The sequence below is a fragment of the Centruroides vittatus genome, unplaced genomic scaffold (genome assembly GCF_030686945.1).
Source record: "Centruroides vittatus isolate TY-2023 unplaced genomic scaffold, ASM3068694v2 contig_461, whole genome shotgun sequence".
Classification (NCBI taxonomy): Eukaryota; Metazoa; Arthropoda; class Arachnida; order Scorpiones; family Buthidae; genus Centruroides; species Centruroides vittatus.
This window is the reverse complement of record NW_027122257.1, coordinates 1147933-1172289: the sequence shown is the minus strand read 5'-3', so window position 1 is coordinate 1172289 and position 24357 is coordinate 1147933. Positions and strand designations below refer to the sequence as shown.

The 24357-nt window shown below is 29.7% G+C and overlaps 1 protein-coding gene across 2 annotated transcripts in view; it reads right to left on the bottom strand.

The window, feature by feature from the left end:
• The window catches only part of rdgA (retinal degeneration A), a 115473-nt gene extending 91392 nt beyond the window's left edge, over window positions 1-24081 (bottom strand). Inside the window, exon 1 of one of the 2 annotated variants that reach the window (XM_067273138.1) lies at window positions 24063-24081. In XM_067273138.1, coding sequence (XP_067129239.1) covers window positions 24063-24070 — 8 coding nt within the window. In that variant the 5' untranslated portion in view covers window positions 24071-24081. Of the gene's footprint in view, window positions 1-19539; window positions 19768-24062 lie in introns of those variants that run through there. The other variant, XM_067273139.1, reaches the window with a different exon arrangement.
• Between the last annotated feature and the right edge of the window lie 276 nt (window positions 24082-24357).

The following is a 24357-nucleotide window of genomic DNA, read 5'->3' as shown; positions in this document are numbered from 1 at the left end:
TTCAATTTTAAAGGTAGGATACTGAAATTAAAAAAAAAAAAAAAATTCTTCACCAATTTAAGGTCACATCCTTTAAAAACCAGAAAAAAATATTCGATATCAACATTTAAGAAATTAAAATCTCAAAAAATTTTTTCTCAAGTTAGGGAAAATCATGTAAAATGTTTACTTTCGACATTTAAAAAGTTAAAATTTATAAAATAACCCTTTCATACAAGAATTTTTTTCATAATAGTAAAAAAAAAAAGTTATTAATTTTAATAATACAAATTTCAAAATTTCAAAATATCTTTCAATTTGACTAAAGAAATTAACAGAAATTTTATTATATCAATTCCACGTGGTGTGTGAATTTATTGGACGATTTTACGAGTGTGACGTAACAATTTCCCGTTTTATACGCAACAATATTACTCCCCGTAGTGTTATGTATATCCATCAGTGATTGGATAATCTCGTTAGAAAAATTTTATAGACACGAGCTCCTAGTGTTATGCGTGATTTATATGTATTTTATACACTACTCTATTAATTATCAAAAAAATTTTATAATTGGCATTTTGTTAATTTCTTAACTCAAATTTTTAGATGTAAGTTACGAAGTTACTTGACAATTTTATTATTCAGACATAACAATTCTACACGCAACAATCATCACTCCCACTGGTGTTATGTATATCCATCAGTGATTAGATTATCTCGTTAGAATTTTATGGAGAAATTTTCCTATTTTTGGAATTTATATAGTTCTTTCTTTACTTCACTTAATTAATTACATAAAATAATCCAATAAATTACATTAAGTTTTAATGTGTTAATTCCTTACAAAAATAGTAATTGTGTTAATTTTCCAACTAAGAAATTAGCATGTGAACAGAGAAATCGAACAGAATTTTTTATTGTTACGTAACAATTCCCGTTTACACACAGGAGAAATTAACACGTTTCTCTGTATAGGCTATCAATTAAAAGAAACCGAACAATTTTTTTAATTGTTACGTAATAATAACAATTATGTATCAATTTCATTGATTGGATCTCGTTAAAAATTTTACAACACATTTTATAAATTACAACTTAAGAAAATATACTTTACAACAATGCTTCTGTTAATTTCTTAACTTTTATTGTATTACTTATTTATTAGTGTATAAATGTCCAGAACAATTTTACAAGTCTGACGCAACAATTCTTATTCCCTACGCAACAATATCACTCCCAGTAGTGTCATGTATACTAGTTAGCGATTGGATAATCTCATTTGAATTTTATGAATCTCGTGTCTTACGTATAACTTACAGTACACTTAACAGATTTTCTTTTCTTTTTTTCTGTTTACATTACAGAAAAGAAGGAAGAACAAATAACCTATAGATGCGGGTGTAACACACGTGATTGATCAATAACATTTACTGTTATTTTTAAATGTATTCCTCGTTTACGATTGGCCAACTACTATTGTGACGTATAGAAATCCGATTTAAATAACGTACTTTTTGATACGTAAATGATTTGTTTATCATAAATGCGGTAAGTTTAAAAGTTAATTTTAATTAATAAATGGATTAAAATTAAAGAAAATAAATTATAATTAAAATTTAAAAGTCGAGATTATAAAATTATCGTTTAATACTTGAAAAATTGAATATTTTTTTTAAATATTAGAGCATAAAACAGCGTGTTTTTTAGATTAAAGTAAATTAATTGTGAATTTATTATCTTGAAAGTGACGTATCACGTTTCTTTATTTTTAAAGAAATTTAAATAAAAAAAAAAAAAACTTAAATCTATCGATTTTTCTAAAATTTACAGCAAGCTTAATTATCTAAATTAATGTTTTCCATTTTGAAAAATATGGATTTATCGAAAAAATAAAAGAAGAATGAACTTAAAGTATTTATGTTTATATATATTATACATTGTTTTAACTTAATTAACGATTTCTTTAACAAAAATCTTTCGCTTTAATTTGCCAGCGAGTGATCGAAGTTTTATTCAAAATTTGGAGTAATGGAAGAATAAAACATCGTCATTCTAAGTAATTTAAAAGTAATCGAGTGTCTCTATTTTAATAACTAAGGTCGAGTTACAGAAGTAAGAAATTAAATTAATAATTGAGCCACATAAAAAAGAAAAAAAACAATTGCGGCAATAATATCGCGGGAAGTACCGAATGTTATACACGTGATAACGATAGTAAATTACACTTAAATATGTAGATTATTTCGCCGCTTGGGCAATGATGAGCGATAATAAAAAGTAATAATGATAATTAAGAAATGATACTCTCCTTTTCTTATATAGGCCTATAGCAGAGAGAAAGTATGGCGATCGTCAACACATGACCCTCCCCAAAATTCTTACATTTTTGGACTCGTGGGACCTTAAAATGTCCAGAAATGCAAAAATATTTGAGAGGGGTTTCTGTATATATGAATGTAGTGTTTGAGGGGACAAATCTTTGTCCACCCACTTCGAAGCTTAATAACTCACGTGCCTTTTGTCGAAAATTTCTAAAATTTTGCGGGGAAGTTTATTTATTAGGAGTATCGATGCTGTTAAATTTTTGTGATTAAAGGCCGGAGGGATGGAGAGATAGAGGTGATCACGTGTCGTATCTCGTGGAGTCAGGCTTAAAGATTTTACTCGTTATTTGATTTATAATTTTTTATATAAAACTCATCTCAACACTCAAAATTAAGCTTTCTGCTATTTTATAGTGATTAATAACATACAAAATTTTATTAAATAACTTTTTAACAGATGGTGCCACACACAATTTTAACTTTTTTTTTGGCCGGGAAAGTTACGCAACTCCTTGGAATTTTTTTTTTAGTTGTGAGAAAATTTGTCATGAAACTGCACGTGATTCCAATTATAAAAATGTATTCAAAGTAAGGATAATGAAGATAATAAGAGAACTTAATTATTTTGGTTATTTAAATATAATAATTATCATACTAATTATGCTTAGTTGGAAGGGAATACTGAAGATTACCATAAGCTTGGATTAGATAAAGTGGTTATCTGTAAATAATAGGATTACTTGGAGACGAAGAAGAGTACTTATTTATTTTGGTAAAAAGATAATAATAGTGATCAATGGCGGATAATGAGTGGAATTTTTCTTTTACGTAATGATACAATCCGAAATTTCGTTCGAAAATTGTTGTTATTTTTCTGTTTGAATTTAATGAATAAAAAAATAATGATTTTGTTAGAGTACACTACAACATAAACACTACATTACAGTAGAACACAGCAGACAGAGCGACAAAACTAAATAACAGAGCCACTAAGTACACTACAAAACAAATGTCTGCTGTGTTTTCCTAACACAGTAAACACATTACGTGTTCCTGCTGTGTTATGTCTGGTATACTTTTTCTTAATATACAGATATATGCAGTGATGCGCTATGAGTGTACTCAGGCTTGTGTGGTGTAGCCAACAATTCATATATCCTGTAATACATTGGTAAGTATTTATGTATCTAAACATAGGAAAGGTACAACTACAAAATGTCATTTCCATTGGGGCATCCGTCGTATATGAGTTATGTCGTCACACCAGATTCCCCGTTTTACGACGTACAAAAGCATCCGTCGTAAAGCGGGTCGTCCGCTTTCCCATGAATTATGTCGTAAATTTACATTACGTTCCTGGAATTAAATTTAAAACCTTTTAACTATTTAATAACATGTTGAAATGCCAATAAAAATTTTAGTGCTCATGGAATTTTAGAGTCGTAATGTAAAGTTTTCTATCGGTCGTAAAGCGGGGATATCTCAAACTTCAGCATAAAACATATCTAATGCACAGAAGTTTTAGTCAAAAAATCCTGTCCTTTTAAATATTTGATTTTAAAACGCTTTATTATTAAAGTAAAGTGCATTTTTATAGAATAAACCTACTTAAATATGAAAAAAAGTACTAAATCTAACAGAATTTATAAAACAGAAATTCAAAATTTAAATGTCTACCCAAACAGGATTTTTTACGATTTTAAATAATTTACTAAAAAGCTATTCAGCTATATTTTTTAATACATCTACATTTTTAAATAGAAAATCTTTTATTCCAATGAATTAAGGAGGTTAAAATAGGCTATTGTAACATAAACTGAATACTTGTTCACACCACTTCTTACTAAAGTTTACATGCTATTTATATATACCAGACTCTAAAAATTGGATTTACATGTCTAAAAAGTTGAATTTTTATCCCCAAAGTGTAGATCGTGGTCCCCAAACATTTTCAAAAAAGGCACTTGAATGACGTCTAGGGGCAGCAGCGAGGCACATTTTGGAGATTACATTTTCTATCTGTTCTTACTACATCATCGTGTTTTACGAGTTCTTTTCCTATCGATTATTTTGATTATAAATATTTATGTATTAATAACTTTAAAAAATCTTTTTTTTCTCCATGTATAAACATTAATAAAAAAAAGGAACCTTTTCCTCTAGTTTATTTTAAAGAATGGCATTTCCTTCCTCCAGAGAGAATGAAGATAGAAGCAGTGAACTTTGCTTTATCTGAAACTCGCAGCTTTCATACTTGAGAAAAAGAAATAAAAGGCCTATTTTCTGCTCCTATGCAACACATTTTTAAGCATTATTATCCACATCATAACCAGAAAATACCAAAACAATACAAAAACAATAAATGTAAAGCTTTGCACGCTTAAAATGACAATTATTTCCAGCTTCAAAAAATTATCTCTGGGGGAAAATCCAGTAAAAAAAATATATATAAATATTAATATCTGTTTTAAAAAATATCAAAGAAAATAATTAACTTCAACTTGACTTAAATATTTCTGTTTGAGTTAACTGAACTGAGTTTAAATGGCTTTTTTAAAAATAAAATTCAACTTTTACTTATAAATATCGAGATATATAATTAATATTGCATGATAAATCTTTATAAATAACAATTTTTAATTAAAAAATCTCATATCTAGAAAGATATATATGCTTAAAATTACATTATATACATTGACATTTATAAATGATTTTATTAAGAATGCAATTGTATATAACAAACATTTAAAAATAAATATAATTTTAAGTAGATATATAAAAGTTTTTAATTATGAAGTCATTAATATTTTGATATTTGTATAAAAGTTTTACATTTAAATTCGAAAGTGCCCAATTCACAGAACTGTCCAATTCTATAACGCTTTTCACTTCAGACAATGGAGGGATTAATATTTAAATAAATATATATACATATAGACTATATATTTTATAGTTCTGTCTATATATGTATATATATAAAGTTACTAGCATTTTTTTCACTTTCAATTTTTTTAGATATCTAGAGGCAGAGTTGGAAAATCACTACTTTCTTTTATTTTCTTGTGTTTTTTTTTTTTACTCCATCAAGTTCAAGAGGAGAAAAATGAAATGTCACTCCGTCTGATAGTGACGTAGAAAGATATCATCCGCTTCAAGCTAAACAGAATTAGAACAACAGGAAATGTTAAGAACAGCTTTCCAAACATGGAACACAACAGATTGTTCGAAATATTATAATTAACAACACAATTTATTTTCCTTTTCTGCTACGGAAATTAAACTAGAAATGAAAGAAAGGGGAAAAAATTAGAAAGCGTCAATTACAAAAAAAAAAGCAAAAAGAAATTGACATTTTGATATTTTTAGAAACGTCAGAAAATAGATAATCGTCAGTTACACGAAATTGCTATGATTTTTTTTTTGTTATTTGTTTTTTGTTCATTTCATTTTAGAAACTGACATAAAAAATTCAATAAAATAACGCGTGTCTCTTTCTGTGAAAGACACGAAATTGATTAATTTAAAAAAATTTAGATGACGTAACAATGAAAAAAATTCTTTCTATAAATTACAACTTTTATTTTAACATTGTGAAAAACGAAATTGATTCAAATTTAAACACTTAAAAACTCCAAAAGTGACGTAATAATATAATTTAAAAACTTCTGTTAAAAAAAGCAGTGACGTGATAATGGAAATTTTTTAAAATCGTTACGTCATTTTTGAATTTGTTTCAATTTTATTGAAATGTTAAAAATTTTATTGTTACGTCACTCTGAAATTTAAATTTTTTTAAAAAAAATTAGTGACGTAATAAAGTTTAAATTTTTTTGTTTGTTTACATTAAAAATATGTAATTTAAACAAATTTCAGTTTTTATTTTAAGTATTTTTGTTGCAATAATATACTGTTTTATTGAATAAAATAAAATTTAAAAATATCTTTATTGAAATAAAATCATAAATTAAAACAAGTGAAAGTAAAAAAAAAAGAAAATAATATATAGAATTTCTCTCTATTTTTTTTTTAAAAAAGTAACATTTTTTAGTATAAACTTTATAGTATAAAGTTTATTTTCTTTATATAAATTTAAAGTATAGATCATTTTTCAGTTTTATTCACTCTATCAAATTTGTTATTTTATATTATTTAGCTATTTGCATAAAGTTTTAAATCGAAAAATATAATTTACTTAGAAATAAGAAATGTAATACGTAAAATACTTCGTTAAAGCCGCAGAATTTATTTTTATTTTGAAATTTTTGTAGAATTAACGGCAGCTGCAACGTCACACGATTGCGTAATAATGTAAAACCCTTCTCTTCTACTAATTGGTGATTTTGAATTTAATTCAAACGTATTCGCTTTCTAATAGGTTCACTTTTTCATACTCATAAATGGCGTCATTAATGCGTCAATTATGAGAACATAATGATAATAATTTATTTAAATATATTTTAAATGATTTTTAGAATAAAAAATATTTAAAATTAATTTTATGACTTTAAACTTTTATTACGTAATAATAATTAATATTTATTATTCTTGTTTATTTTTTATTATTTACATTTCAAATCCTTCGATATAGTTTAATTCTCTTATATTATAAGCCAATTAGCTTCTAACCTGTAAATAATTTTTTTTAAAGAAACAACAGACAGACGAGAACGTTATAAACCGTTGAAACTGATAACAAAAACGTTTACGAATCTAATTGGTCATTTTGAATTTAAATTGGAACGAGCTCACGCTCTAATTGGTTAATTGTATTATCATCATCATTTACGAGTTAGAAAAAAGTAATGACGTCAATTATGAGTAAAAAACGAATAAAATATTTAAAGTTAATTATTCTTTTTTTAAACAATAATATTTTTATATACACAAAATTTTATTTTTTTAAATAAAAATATTTAAAATTCACTTTAATATTTATAAATTAAAAAAATAAAAAAATATTAAGTAACTGTGAGCCAGAATGGAGAATTTTCTTGACAAATCGCATTTTGTAAAGATCTCAGCAAATATTATTCTCTTATAGGATCATATCAGTTCTTATTATAGAATCATCAAGAGTATATTAAACGTCGAAACGATGGAAAATAAACTTTCTTCATAGGAAAAAATACAAGTTATATTACAAAATCGAACTGAAGCAGAAATAAATATATTTAATGACATGTTATACAGTAAAACAGAGAACATAATCTTTATAGCTCCATCATACTGCAATAAGATAGATTAAGAGTGAAGTATCTACTTGGCTCAACTCTCATACAAAATTCATTCTGACAATTTATTTTAAAAATATTTAAAAAACAATTATTGTATCCGTTCTACAAATAAATAAATAAATAAATAAATGCATATAGAGTATACATAATAAATTTGAAAGTTCGATCAAGCATGTTTATTGTGTTAAGGAAAATTGCTGTAAACTGATGTTTCAAAACAACTCTTAAAGATGGATCGATGGAAAGCTGTAAGTAGATTAGATGGCTCAATAAAAACACCATTAAGAGGAATGAAGTAACACTATTTCAGAAAATATCTTAGGCAAAAATCGTGTTTAAGTATAGATTTTATTGAACTGTGTAGAGTCTTATTTTTTTCGACTGTTAGGAGATTTTTTTTGGAGGTTTTTTTATGGTTCTAGGTGATTCAACAAGTGGAAGAACGAGATTTGCCATAACTACAATACATAACTCGCCATCGTTCAATTCGTGAAAGCTTACCGAGTAGATAAAACCACCAAATACTTGTCACCGGTTCGCGCCTCACCAATAAGCTGGTCACGTGGGATTTTCTTCATGTGTCTAACACCCAAATAGATACCAGTTTTCTATAGAAAATCCTCCCCCTTGGCAGAACTCCCAAGTGTTGAGTTCCCATATTCCGTCAGTCCAATACAATTCGCAAATTTATTCAGTTTTTTCAGGCTGGACATTGTCCAAATCTCTCAGAGAGTAAGGTTTAGCAGAATCAATTCGAATTTTTTAAATTGTTTTGAAAACTTGTTGATATTAAACAGCAAGAGTCAAAGCAATTTTCCTCCAGCATTTCCTGCGCATCTTTACCTTTATCCATTTGAATTTCAACATAAATGATGCCCAATTTACTATTTTTCGAGGCTGACAATTTTCTTTAAAGATACACCATCTTCAGAACCCCATAATTGACTTTATTTACATAATTTAGTTTAGAATCTTAACTTGGTTTACGCTAAGGCGTCGAGTTGCCATCAGATCTTAAATGCTTTAAGAGCAATTTCCACACTGGAGAAAAAAAGAAAACCCATTTTTAACAATATAAAAGGGACATAAAACACAGTTTATATCTGGTTTTTAAGCCGTGTAGACTATAAAATAAATAAAATTCCAGCTACGTATTGTGATATACGGCAAGCAAAGTGTGAAGGAATTCACCCCACTGTCGAATAATCAATAACGGCATCGATAGTTGACAGTCGATAACTATAACTCTGAATTTTAAAAATACCAACATTTCTTGTTTCTAACATCGACTATAGATAAGATATAACCCATCAAAAAGTACAAAAGAGGAGCGCAACACCTTTTCCATATTTACTACTCTAGAGAGAATCTGCAAATGATATATTGAATATGATGAATGCCGATATATATCCTTAAACTATAGAAGACAACACAAATGCGACAAATTTTTGACTGAATAATACAACAGTTTCTATATTTTGAAAAGCTATATATCATTTATAAGCCAAGTTTTATCATGCAAATTTGTTTATGAGAAATTTTTGCACAGGAGATTATATTATGAAGGAGACACCAGGACAGTTGTAGAGCAGTATAATAGACACACACCAACGCAAAGTTCTTTTATATATGCTTGGTATGCCATTTTTTTTTTATTATGTTTTATTCTGCAGCACTTCTACAGTAAAAAATATCCGTATTCGTCTCCCTTTCTAAGGGAAATCAGCGCTAGTACCATCAAAAATAATGAGTTTTCAACTTGATATCAATATTTTATAGTAGTCTCTAACGGATTTTATACATCTAAAGCTATTAAAATCATAAGAATAGATCATAAATTTCTCTTCAATTTTCATAAATCATAATTCATTCTACAGAATAAACGATATTGTTAATTCTTCAACTCAGAAAGAAATTAATTCCAATTATTTATTGTGACATCGTCAAAATGCGGGGCTGCAATTTTTAATCATATTCTTAATTTATACAATTTAATGAATGTTCTCCATCTCAAATCTGTAGTGTCTTGGCTCTGTACACCATGCTTTCCCTGATAAGAACAGAACCATGCCGGTCATCTATGTAATTCCATTCAGGGGAAGACCTTTGAATTTAATTCACGTGACTTCCGGTCTAGAATGACTATCTGTTATAACTAATTATATTTTTCATCCCCAAAGAGATTATTTTAAAAATTTTAATCAAAAAATGTAAACTTTCTGTACTGTACATTTTTATTTCAAGGTCAAAACATAGGCGGTTCTCCTCGAAATAAACAACCAAGCAACGAAACAAAATTTTACACGATGATTGGTTCGTGATTTCTCTTTTTTATCGCTGATTGGTCGTGTTTAAAAATTTAAATATCACAAACCAATCCTTGTTAAGATATTTACGCTCGCTTGCTTAAATATATCTCCCAAAACTACCTATATTTTAAAAAATAGTTTTTAAATACAGAACAATCTAAATTAAATATATATAAAAATTATAATTTTAAACAAATTAAACAAGAAACTGTACAAGTTAACATTAAATTTAAGAAAGTAGGAAAAGAAGAACTTTAAAGGAGCTGATGAGTAAGAACATTAAATGTACATCTAAAGGATTAAAAAAAAATATCCACCAATTTCTTTCCAATTTTTTAATCAAGAAAATTCGTGGAAGTTGTAAAATAACAAGAAAAAAAATAAAAAAAGAGCTGGAAACACATTTTGGATGCACTAACAAGTCTAAGCTTTAGGGAATAATAGAGACTCTTGGGATTAAAACTCGAATTTACCTCATAGAATTTCTTCTAACGAGAAAATATAAATTCTTTCCCATCTTCGATAATTCCTTTTAGAGGAAAAAAAATTTATGAAGATAATTTTTATCCTGGATGAAAATTTTGCGTGTTGATAAATCATCAATTCCTATACCGGAACGGGTATCAAAACTTTAAACCATCATTTATCAATAGTAATATTTTATTAAAAAAGTACAATTTGTTATTTTATTCTTCCACTTTCAAGTTCTTAAAATAATTCTTTCTTTTTTACTTAAATCCGTATTTTTAAATTACTAAGAATATTAATAATTCCTCTCTAAAAATATATCTTAATAGTGATATATAATATGTAAATTCCTGTTTAAATTTTATTTTTGTATAAATAAAAATATATTTCTAAAGGTCACATTTTAAATAGCCGAAGAGATGAATTATTTTCTGTGCAAAAGTTTATATTTTAGATAGTTTTATTATGCATTGCAAATTTTTTAATTTGCAATGCATAATAAAACTGTCCAAGGATTCTGATAAATGGATAAATATAAGCAATATTAATTTAAATATAATTGAAATCTTTGAAGTTTGTCGATACCACGTAAACAATTGCACACGTTTCGTGAACAGTTGCACATACACTACATGAACATTTGCACACGCGTTAGGTGACATAGTTGCAGATCCACTATTTGAACATTAGGTGATATCTGCAGACAGTAGAGTTTATGTGTCATGCTTTAACAATAAAATGAACATTGTTTCTCTATAAACAAAGTAGGTGCCGTATAAGAATTATGCAAGTGTCTAATCTCAAAATGAAAAAATTCCAAAATAGTTATAAAAACTATTTTGAAATTTAAGTTATAAACACTCGTCAAGTATGAACATATCTTCAACACAGCTTAAACACAGTTAACATACGAGCTTAAACACAGGATACGATATCCACAGTGTAGGATATTGTATGTGAACTACGCACTGAAATACATTTTACCATCTTGCGAGATACCGTTCGAAACATAGAGTAATAATGACGTAACAATATTAATTATACATTAAGCTAGCGTATAGCGCTCTGTTAACAGGTAAAAACAAATACAGTTTAGGTTGTTACTCAATCGACAGGAATTAGAAAATCCTGTTTGAGTAAAGCCTTTAATACTGCAAAATTATGGTATTTATTGATTGAAAACAAAGTTTACAACTTTGAATAGCATCTTAACTGCCACTCGATGGGATTTCGGTGTGTGTTTGAACGCCAACTAACCTCACGGGTGCAATCTGCATTCATTATAACTTAGCAAACACAATAATGCTACTGCAATAACAATGAAAAATGCGTACGAGAATTTACTACGATTGTATTTTTACATTATTAATCTCCTCATTTTAAAGTCTTTGGTATAAAGTGAGATATTATCTTCGTCTTTTACTTGTCGTTATTAAACATTCCATTTAAAATCATTTGTAATAAAAAATTCCACTTAAGAAAGATTTTACAAAGATGATATCAAAGAATTTCAATCGATACATTTTGTATTTAAAAATCATGTTTGAAGATACTTGTCTGTATTTTATCACAGTATGAACTATAATCCGATGTACTTCATCCCAATATAAACCACCAAACGATTACTTCACTCCAATATGAACCACACACCTCTTATTCACCCCAATATGAACCCCCACACGACTTATTTCACCACATTATGAGCCACCACAGGGCTTCACCCCAATTGAACCACTACACAACTCACTCTACCCCAATGAAAGCCACTGCCTTGCGCACCTTCTCACAACACGAGTCTCCACACAACTGTACCATAACATGAGCCACCAACTGATATCTCACCACAGTACCCACACAACACCGCACGCTACTTCACCACGGTGATGGAATTATCACCTAAATTTACCGTGTCACTAAATTAACAAAACAGCGTAACACAACAAAATTCAAGGTAAATCGTGTCAAATATTAACATTTTAATTTTACTAAAACCGCAAATATTAATTAAATACACCAGATGCTACCATTCGAGATGGAATAAACGAATTGAATAACGCTACTTTATGAATAAAAATGATAAATCGGATACGTTTTATCCAGTAATAATCAAGTAAAAAGGAGGAGAATATCAATTATTAAAGGAATTTTTTGGGGTTGTTGTTTCGCAGAAGAGGGTGAAAATGTAATTTTTTACGTCACAAAATTGGATTGAAGAGAAATAATATTAAAGAAATGGAATATATATTTTTTACTTTATTAAAGATACAAAAAAAATCATGGACAGTACAATATATTCTGATTTTTTCCCAGATTTCTGCTGCAAACACACAAAGGAAAGGAAATATTTTTACTTAGCATTCACATTTCACAACCCTCTCGATGCTACTTTAGCAATAACATCTTGCAAGGGTAAAGTAGAGAATGAAATAAAGGCACTTAAGGTATACTTTCACAATATTCTTTGTACATACTTTTCTATTTCTAGGTCCACATTTGTTTACGGGACCTTTGTTACTATAGTAACATCGTAAAAATATAGTAATTTTATTATGATAATATATAAAAGGACGTTAGACGGTTAGAGTATTAAAAGAGTATTAAATCTAGTAACGGTTAAATTAAGTAACGGTTACGTCGTTAGTATTGAAATTGTACTCATGTTTTTTTTATTACCCTAGTAACACAGCCGTGTAAATGGTTGTGATACTAGGTAGGTACACTAGATACGATCTAGTAGGTACTGTACTGTACATGACACTAGGTAGGTAATCTAGATAGATAGGTACCCTAGTAGCATAGCCACTAAACCTTTAAACATTCGTCAAAACAATACAATTCATATTTTTTCCATAGAAACACGCAGTTTCTCTTTCTGTTCCACAGAAATGGGAACAAGCGAGTTTATGTTTATTACATTACTACAGTGCTCTCAACAAATACTGCTACAGTAATAAAATTACGATTTTATACAGTAGCTTATAGCCTATGTTACGTAATATAATAGGAAGTAATTATCGGTAGTGTTACAATTAATTGTGATTAATATAAAAATGTATTGACTATTATGGTACTGTACTGTACGTGCTACTTAAGTAATAATTACATTGGGAAAAATACGATGAAAATTCAATGAAATGTTATTAGGAATCCGAGAATAGCTCAGAACATCTACAGGATGGAAATAGTAACAGAAATGAAAAATACATACTGTTACTGTAATAAAATAGAACTTTTTGACTGCGTTGTTACGGGATTAGAAGCAATCATATGTGAAGCAGATTAGATAATAACAGTCTTATTGTTATGATAAAATTCGCAACTGTGCTACTTAAAATAAGAATGAATTAAGATAACGTCATATAAAATTAAACCAAATACTACTGTGGTATTATAGTACCTTTAGTATGGAATAAGAAACTACTGTAGTAATAATTTGCAAATAGTATTAAGTAATCAAAAATAATATATTACTATATTAGTAATTTATTTCTATTTCCACAATAGCACAATTCTTAATAGTATTTTTGCAGTAGAATGTTCCGTGTAATGCCTTTCCATTCTTATAGCTATTATCACAATCTCCGTAGAGCTTCCCATTCCTAGAGTAGCACGGATTCCTATAATTCTGTAATGCCTTATAGAGCTTCCTATTCCTATAAAAGCAAATTCCTACAATCCCTATAGTGCCTGACAGAGCTCTCATTCCTATAGTAGTACAATTCCTACAGTCTCTCCCTACAGTTCTTATAGAGCTTCCCATTCCTATAGTAGCAAATTCCTAGTGCCATTTCTGTAGTAGCCCAGTCTAGTATATAATTCTCGACTATAAAATTAATATAATATAAAATATCTCCAGCACTGTACACGTTAATAAAGTAACACGGAACGTTACGATTAAGAAATTTAATCAAATCTTTATTACCTCAATTGTAGAATGGACAAAACAAGCGTAAATATAATTTTAAAAAATGCTACTACATTAACAAAATGGCGGAAAAAATAAAGATATAATCATTAATATAATCATATTTAATTGAAATTGCAGGTAACATATGTGGGAACATGCTACTGCATTATTAAAGTGGTATTAATCAGGAAACATTTGCTTAATGTTACATTAATATTACTGAAGTAATTATAATACGAAACGAGATTAATGACTAAAGATGACGTATAAATGCGTGACGTGTGACGTATCTTGTTCGAAAATAATATATACACTCCGACCATAAAATTTTCTAATTTTAGAAAACGAGGGAGTACGTTTGTATGTCTGTTTACATATCTGTAGCTTGGCAGCTGCTGATCTCATTCGATCAAGTAATACATCATTTTGTAAAGAGGAGAGAAGAATAAGCTATTTTTCTAAGAAAATTTCTTTTTATTTATTTATTCGTATGAAGATTTTTTAAAAAAACTTTCCTCTGGAAGAGATAAAGGTCACGGAGTGATCGAAGAAGCTTGTTTCGATTATGTAAATTTGAATAGTAAAATTCGATTAGTCACCCTCTACAATACTTTAATCCGGAATTTTTATTATCTAGATAATGGTTAATCGTATTCTCATCTAGATAATATAAGATAATTAGCTATTTATCTATATTATCTATAAAATACTAGATGTAATAACTTAGATAATATACGTAAAGATGCCCATTATCTAAACTGATTATAAGTGTTATCTTATTATCTAAAAGACGTATTCGTTATCTGTATAGCAAGATTTTAGCTAGATAAAGAGAGTAACAATTTAATTTTAAAGATAATCAGTGAGCAAAATAATTATCTGGATAATAGATGTTACTCAACCTTTAACCCACAAACTACAGTCAAAGAAACTCGATACTTCATCTTGTATCATCGTGTTTTAAGGATGAGTAGATACAGTAATTTCATCTCATATTCCATAGAATTAGATATAATTACAGATAATAATCAGATTCTTCTTCTCCAACAATAGATTTAGTGTTTATTCTTTGGCATCGACAGAGAAGTTGTGTAATCACTCACGTCTGCTGTGATAAAATCGGACTAAACACAATGGATATGGGATGGCATTACCTCTAGCATCTCTACTTTACTCATTTTGATGAAACTTCTAGAAGATTTTCACGCAGATAGTTCTAAGAGTGTGCCATTTCATGTGTTTTATTGAATTTTAAGGTATCTCCTTTTATTAGGCTCGAAAATATTTTTAAAAATAATGATTTTGATGCTTAATATAAATAATACAATGCATCATAAAATGTGAAAACACAGTAACATTACACTCTACAAAACAAATAAGTATTTGCGTTTATATTTAAGGACACATGCAATTAATACAATATTAACACAATAAGAAATCTTTAATGCAATTTACTCAGTACAATATAACATATTACTTTATAAACACAAGTACTGTACACTAACTTGTACTAGACGTAACATAATTATTAGCGGTATAATATGATGTATTATAAACATATTGGGACTATGTTTGCATAATATAATTGCAACAAACATAAGTAACATATTCTGGCATGTATGAAGTACAATATAAAACACCATTCTATATTATATGAAATAAATTATACCGAACACAACAAATACTACTGATCAAACACAATAGTGAAAACAAAGAAAACTGTAAATATTGTGTTCAAACACAAAACTTCTTTTGTTTTCAAAAAGTATGTAGAATCAAACACATTCTAACACCTAAGAGAACACAAAGAAAGCACAAGAAGGGTAATTAGATTATATTAGCTGGACTTCACTGTAACGTATAAAAGTGCGAGGCCCTAAGCTACGCCAGGCCCTAAGCTGCAGATTGTTACCTCATGTTTGGCCCGTAGTGAAAATAAAGATCTAAAAACTGATTGTTGTCTACATCTATAGAAAAAATATATATATAGTAGCAGTTGAAATTTTAATCTGTTTTATGAAATTTTGAAGCGTAGCCTTTTTTCTTCGGGTAATTAATTACATTGTTTGATTGCAAATACACTAGACAGATATCAAAATTACTCCACAGCTCTGCCACTACGGCAACTCGCGTCACGTGAGAAATAATGTACCCTACGATCTCAGATGCCAATTTTCCCATAAATATGATAACGGAGACACGAAATTTCCACTTTAACCAGTTAAAATTAGATTTGTAGCAAAGAAAAAAAAGAATAAATAATGATATTGTACGGCCAACAATTACTGTAATATCTGCTTAATAGAATTGCCAGAGAATGAATTATCGGAACGGTTCCATTAATTATCAGAAGATAATTGCCCATAGAAGATAATTCATTGAACTGCTGTACTGAATAGATAACTGATTGGTTGCTGGATAACTTTATTGATACAAAAATTGTCAATTTGGAACCCCATATACATGTATGGATGATGCGGTTATCTAATTATCTTATTCAAATTATCTATAATTTCCATAGATGATAAAGCGTAAAATAGTAACTAGATAATTATTTAGATAACTCAAGATTTTTATTTAGATAATTACCTAAATTGTCCCGATTTTATCTAGATAAATATCGACATGAATTCCACATTATCTAAATAATTATCTGATATAATCCTATATTTTATCTAGACAATTAATTGAATAACAACAGAACTTGTCTAGATAATTATTCGAATAATTCAAGAAGTTATCTAGATAATTATTTGAATAATTCAATAATTTATCTAGATAATTATCCGGATGACACAAGGTAATCTGAATTTTTAAACGGATTAAAAATAAAGGTTATCTTTTAATCTATAAATTATCTAAATAACTACTTTTGTGTATGGATTGTTTTCAATCGATTGTAAAATTAATTTTACAATAGAAATAATATAGATTAAACTATCTAAATAAGATAGCGACGATTATCCAAATACAAGATAATTTCGACTGTTAAAAATCTCTTTTAAATTCACTAAAGATAATCAGTATCTTTTACGGTTTATCACTTATCTGCATAATTAAGATTCTAAACTGAAAATTAAGAAACTAATTATGAATTTAATTAATAATACACAATTAAAATAACTGAAAAACGAATTTTTACTTCGTGCATACATAAAATAAACATCGAGCTTTAAATTCGAAAGATAATTCGATTTCTAGATAACTGGCTGTTCCACTAATGAAATTAGTAGATAATTGCCAGAATTAATTTTAACATAAAAGATAAATTAACTGTATTTATCCCTAATCTTTCCAAAATTATCTAAAAATCGTTATCTAGATGACGTTTGCATTATAATCAATTAGATAATCAATAACTCGATCATCAACTACGTGATATGGATGCAAAAAGCATCCAATCTACCAGTTATCTGTCACATAATGACACGAATTTATCATGTTACCTCTCATCTGAGACAGTACACACAATACATAATATACACAAAAAAGTAGATAATATTAAATATAATTATCTAAATTGCCCCGATTGTATCTAGACAATAATCTAAAAGCTCCAGATTATCTAAATAATTATCTGAATAAAACCAGAAACTTATCTATAAAATCCAAGAATTTACCTAGATAATTATTATTGTGTTAATTAAAATCATTTGCGATAATAGATAACGTTATCTTCGTGATCATAACGTGTGTGCAGTGTAGATAACACGTGAATAGTCATTGAAACTTTCATTGTTCCTGAGAGGTGTTAGACAATACAGCTATTATCTTGCCAAATTTATGTAGATAAAAACATAAAGAAAATTATCTTTTGTGGTTGACAAACGCGTCTTTGTATATTAATGTATTTTTAAACTACGAAATATTATACCCAGAAAACCAAACTAGTGTCTTGCTAAACTGTACTTCTCTGTTCATAAACAAGGAAGCTGGTGACCTGTCGTCATGGTTACGTTTACCGTCACGCGTTACGTCACACTGCCTTCTGGAGTAGGTGCGTATGCATGCATGTGTGTGTGTATGTGTGTCTGTTCGATATTGTTGAATTGCTATTACGATTCGTTAAAACCGTCATTTTTTTGTATCCAGTTTCCCATTAGGATTTCTTATTTAGAAAAAAGATGACGACGTTTACTTGTATCTCTTGTATCCTTTTGTATGAAGTAGAATATTGTGTATTTAACATACTTATTGTAAAGCTGATAATATAGGAAAATCGGGAAGATTAAACAGGTATATAAATCCTGTTTGTATTACTGTATATAGAAGTAAGCCTGCTCGATAGAAAGGTTACTTTTGTACAGGTTAGATATAATACCCCTACATACAGGCGAATTAAGTCATACACTATACAACTAAATACATAGAGAATAATGCTAAAGAATGAGAATGTAGAACACTACACTACAAAACACAAAGCACGCACATTTCACAAAATACTATATAATACAAAAAGAGTAGAAATAATAATGAAATTCAGAAAGACAATAGAAGAAAACGACAGAGTAGTACAATACCCTACACTACAAAAACACAATAAGGGAAGAAACACGTAAAGGACCCGCAACGATGATTTATCGAATACACAGTAAAAGTAAACCAGGTCTTGCGACACTAAAGCAAAGCAAACAATTTGATGTTTACATTGAAAACTTTCAAAATATGCAAGATTTTACGAATGATTCAACCGAAATTCAAAACAGAATATTTGCCACGAGGACTGCATGTCCAAAAAAACACTTCGACACAACTAGATAAGGTTATTTAGCATTTTGCAGGCAAAAATGGCGGAATCGCGACGATCACGTGAGCACGAAATTAACATCGCTTTTTTTTAAAAACGTAAAGTACTTACTTTTTCAGTAGCGCCATCTATGGACTACTTATTCAATAAATACTAAAAAAATTACTTTTCTTGTAAAAATCGAAAGTTTTTGAGAATTAATCGATTACAATTGCGATAATCAAAAAGGCGCCATATTGGTTTCGGCATTATTCATTGTATTTTTTAAATAAAACTTAAGTACAGTTCGAAATCTAGCAACAAAACTGTAGTATTTATATTCGGTTTCATGAAATACCAGTACAAAAGCTGCAATATAGTATTTTCAGTGAAATTTAACACTGGCATGCCAGTGTTAAATTAACACAGGCAACACAAAAACGCCATAGAAGAGACTGGTGATGCCAGTGTCTTATATGGCCTTTTTTAAAAATTTTTAATAAACAATAAAAAAGAAAATTAATTCGAATATAAGTAACAATCGATGGAGTTTTTTTTTTACTGTAATAGTAAGTGGCAAATCACTCACCTCAGAATGGAGACGTGGTGATACTAGGCAGAGTTGGCTAGGGTAATAATCAGTGACAGCATCACTTCCTCGCGTCAACACTCAAAAGTGCAACTAAATATATCTCGACCTTGTCTTTCCAGTCCAACTTTATATCAACATGCGCATTTGACTTGTTAAGATAAAGATACTACCGTACTTTTATACACTTACAGGCACACAGAGGGTGGCATATGCCTGTATGCCTTACAAGCGTGTCGTATAGATTTCGGTTAATAAATGAATAGAAAATTGACCATTAAAAAGCGCTTAAGTTTGTGGAAATGAAAGGGGGAATCGCATACAGAGGTTCACTCGAAACTTGAGAGAGTCGTACTGTTAGTTCTGCCGTATGTGTGATGACGTAATAATACCCATTTGAGCTCTCGGCGCGAAAGTGGTACTTATCGAAATAAACGATCACGCGAATCGTTATGCAAATTGCAGCTCTCTCGTGTCCGGCGCGTCGTTTATAAGAAAATTGTCACTTTTATGTGTCACGTGGTCATTCGTGACATTAAAGAGTCGCGTGAGAGATGACAAAATAATTATAACGCGGTTCGTTAATTTGTTTGTTAATGATCTCTGCCGCGTGTACCAGAGGAGAGTGTGATCGGTCGTACTGTACAGTACGCCATTGTAAATGAAATTCGAATTCTTTTCTACTACGCTAAGTGATTTTTGACGTCATTCCAAATTGCACCTGATCAAGAATATTCTTAGTGTATTTTTTGGTCAGGTGACATTTAAAATCGTCACGTGATGGGCATTACGAAAGAGTACAGCTGGCTCCAAAAATTCATAAATTTCACGTGATGAACAGTCAGTTACGTCATGTGACTTTCGTATTCGAAAATAACAATTAGGAATCACGTCATCGAAGATTTAGATCACGTGGTGTGATTTACATGCCCGTTTTAAGTGAATCATAACTGTTCGATTGAACAGAATATTCGATTTTGATCAAGTATGACGTCACGTGATATACAAGCTATACATTTTCTCATGACAGCACGGAACTGTCGAGAAAATTTTAAATCAATATTTGTAAGCCCGTCACGTGATGACACGTGATTTAAATTAATCACCAGGCACTATTGTGAGCTTCCTGTATTGAACGTGATAATGACCGTCTAAGTTCTTAACTGGTAACGACTAGTTTAGCACGTTCTCTTCCCGTAAAATCACGTGATTTCAATACTGATGAATGGAGGTATATTTCGCGTGAAGTAATTGGAAATTCAAATGCATTGTTATATAAAACGAATCATATTGATGATTCGTGTTTAAATTGTAAGCCGAGGAGGACGTCACACTGGCAACGCAATCACGAGACACGCAAACGTCGGCACCCGTCACGTGAGTTGCCCATTGACGACGTCATACATCATACGTGCGGCCTGTTGCTGTCACGTGACTCATTACGAAACGATGTTTACTCACACAATCTGACGTCATCCTCTTTGTGAATTGAAGTCACGCGAGATCAAAAAATTTCTTCTAATGTCAAGTAACCGCGGACAAAACTTTTAATCCGTGTTTAGTATCGCGTGATTTGTTAGTGATGGGTTTGATATGGTTGGTCATAGTCACGAACTTTCCCATCGGCTCGATATCACGCGAGATGTTTAAAACGTTTTAAGCGACTAAACGTAATTCCTGTCAAGTCACGTGGTTTGCGTTCATTAATTCGCACTAATGAATGGCCAAAACTTGGATTAGACGGAATAACACGAGGTGCTAGGCGTTTAAATTCGTGTTACAGAATTTGTTTCTCTTGTCAGTAAGTCATAACATCGTTAATTCCTTCCAACCTTCATTAGACGGACAATCTCGAATATTAAAGAAATAAAACTTGCAGTTTTCCATTATTAATAATATAGAATTAATTATTAAATAATTAACTCGTAAGTCTGTATTGAACACAAAAGTTTCGAAATAATTATAAGATGTCTTTGAATCGTTTCGGATATTTTAATACTTTCACCTCTGTTAGACGGACATTTTCACGTTTAGTTTAATAAATATACATTTTAAATTGTAAAACTGTATTTATCTTCACTAGACGAACATTAAAATTAATTTAGATTTAACCTTTATTGCGCGGACATTTCGAAAATTTTAATGAATGGAGAATTTAGACTTGACACTATCACAGATACTATATTATACAGTTTAAAAGGGATTGATCGTTTTGCCCATTAAACCTCTGTAAGGTGAATAATGAAATATTCGAACTCTATTAGACGGACGATGTAAGAATTTTTTTATACTAAATTAAATTGTTTCGCATTCCATGGCAAGTAGAATATTAAACTAGCTATGCTTCCGTCATTTTGAACCTCCCTGACACGGACACTATTGTCGTAAGTCTGTATTGAATAGTTAACCTCTCGTACACAAAAGTTTCAAAATAATTATAATTTTCTGCTTTAATTGTAAGAAATATTGCAAATTACAGTCCGCATTAGACAGGTTCGGAAAAAATTTTGTTCAAAATTGATTTTTGTACTTTTGTAGCATAGAAAAAATTGCATATATTTAAATGAGAATGACTTGCGTATGACGGACACGAGTTCCGTCATACGCAAGTCCATCCGGCGGACATCTCCGGTGTTGGATGGAAATCTTACAGTTATCATTTCTAGCGGATTTGCTCGTAAGGAATCGTTGAAAAGGTCGAAAGTAGTCGACGTCTGAAGCAGGTTGACACCACATAGATTTTAATTTACCACCAGAACAATAAAAGTTATGGGTTGCAAATTAAAAAATAAGTGGATGTCAAGAGGAGGAGGAAGAGGGGGGAAAGAACGTTAGAAATATTGCGCGAGAAGTTGCCCGATAAATCATCCCAAAATAGAACACGCGACAAACCGGTGCTGGTGTACCAAACACTACTCACGTTAACTACAAGATAGTTATATCAATTATCTTATTTACGACGTATAATTGTACACGTTTACGTAAACGTGCAAGTATATTTTATGAATTTATGTCCGTCTTTACTGTACTCCATAAATCTTTACCATTTTTCTAATTTTGTGGTATTTAAATGTCCATAAACCTTACAACACCATTGCAAGTTCGATTAATTTAGTTATTAAATAGATGCCTCGAAGATTATTCAAGTTTTCGCATTTTTGTGCAGTTTTGGAGGAGGATTCTGTGAAGTAAAGGGGATGCTGCAACTGCAGGGTTTTAAAAGAGCCGCTAATTAAAACGTTCTATTTCTGTCCGCGCAGTTAGAGTGGATTATTTATATCAATGTAGCACGCTTCATCTTCAATTACCTAACTCGAAACTTTAAATTTTCCTCGAAAACATTGCTGTAAAAGTAGCAAAATGGCGCATCTTTAATCCCTTCTGTAGTATTTTCTGTTGTGTTTATCTGTATAAATTTTGCCGTAAATTGCAGGAAAAAAGTCTCTAGAAGAGCATAGAAATCTGAATGTTTGATAAATTTAGAAAATAGTTTATGATAGGTGCGAGTTCATGAAGATAAAACGTCAAATTTTTCTCAAAAAATTGGTGAAAATGTAGCGAAATGGCGCATCTTTAACTCCTGTACGGTTTTCTATTGTGTTTATCTGTGTAAATTTTGCTTTAAATTGTAGAAAAAGGTCTGTAGAAGAGCTCAGGAATCGTTGGATTTGATAAATTTAGAAAATATTTTATGATTGATGCCATGTGATATGAGTTTATGACGATGAAACGTTAAATTTTCCTCAGAAAATATTGCTACAAATGCAGCAAAATGGCGCATCTTTAACCCCTTCTGTAGGGGTTTCTATTGTGTTCATCCGTATAAATTTTGATATAAATTACAGAAAAAAAGTCTCTAGAAGATCTTAGAAATCTGAATATTTGATAAATTTAGAAAATATTTTATGATTGATGCGAGTTTATAAAGAAGAAACGTGACCTACAAGTACAAAGTTTCGTTTAAACAAAGTTTTTTTTCATCCACGTGTACGCATTTTTCTGTGATTTCGAAATTTGCCTTATTAAAATTCGCACGCGCGTCGCGTCGCTTCACAACGTATCGCTTACAAGACACCAACTCTTACTACATTTTAAACTAAGAATAAACCAATAGCGTATTATTTAAGCTATATTAAGTGTGAGAAACATCTACGCCAGTTAGATTCACTATAACAAGCGACTCTCGGAACGTAGAGCGTGACGGACAGATGTTCGTAGCACAATTTTCTACATTTGAAACCGAATCTACACGCGTCATCTGCGCTTCGTTAACTTTAAACACGAATCCCTAAAACACGCAGAAAATTAAATAAAATTTAATTTTAAAACTTCCAAAAATTATCAGAGTGTAACGAAGGCTTCTCTAAGGGCCCTTCCAAAAATAATTTTTTTTTTATAGCTACAGAAATATATTAATTAATTAGAAATATGTAAATTATAGTTAAGATAATTAACTAACCGTTAATTATATTTAAATATGCGTATGTGTATTTAAGAATATATAAAATTAAAATAAAACTTACTTAGGCATGATGCGGGACGATTATTCTTTCAATAATGCTATAAACTAAGAATGTAGATGGGATTAAGTTACAAAATTAACTTCGACTTGAAAGGGTTCCTGAAAGAAACCTTACAAATTTTACCTTTACCTTTCTTTAAACAGGGGAGGAGGGCGATTTTTATTAATTTACCCGAACTCTCTGTTGATTTTTACTTTAATTCGTTAAACTAAATTTACATTTTGTTAGAATTTCCCCCCGATGAAGTGGATAAATGTTTAAGCTTTAAGATAAACATCAATTTATCATAATGCAA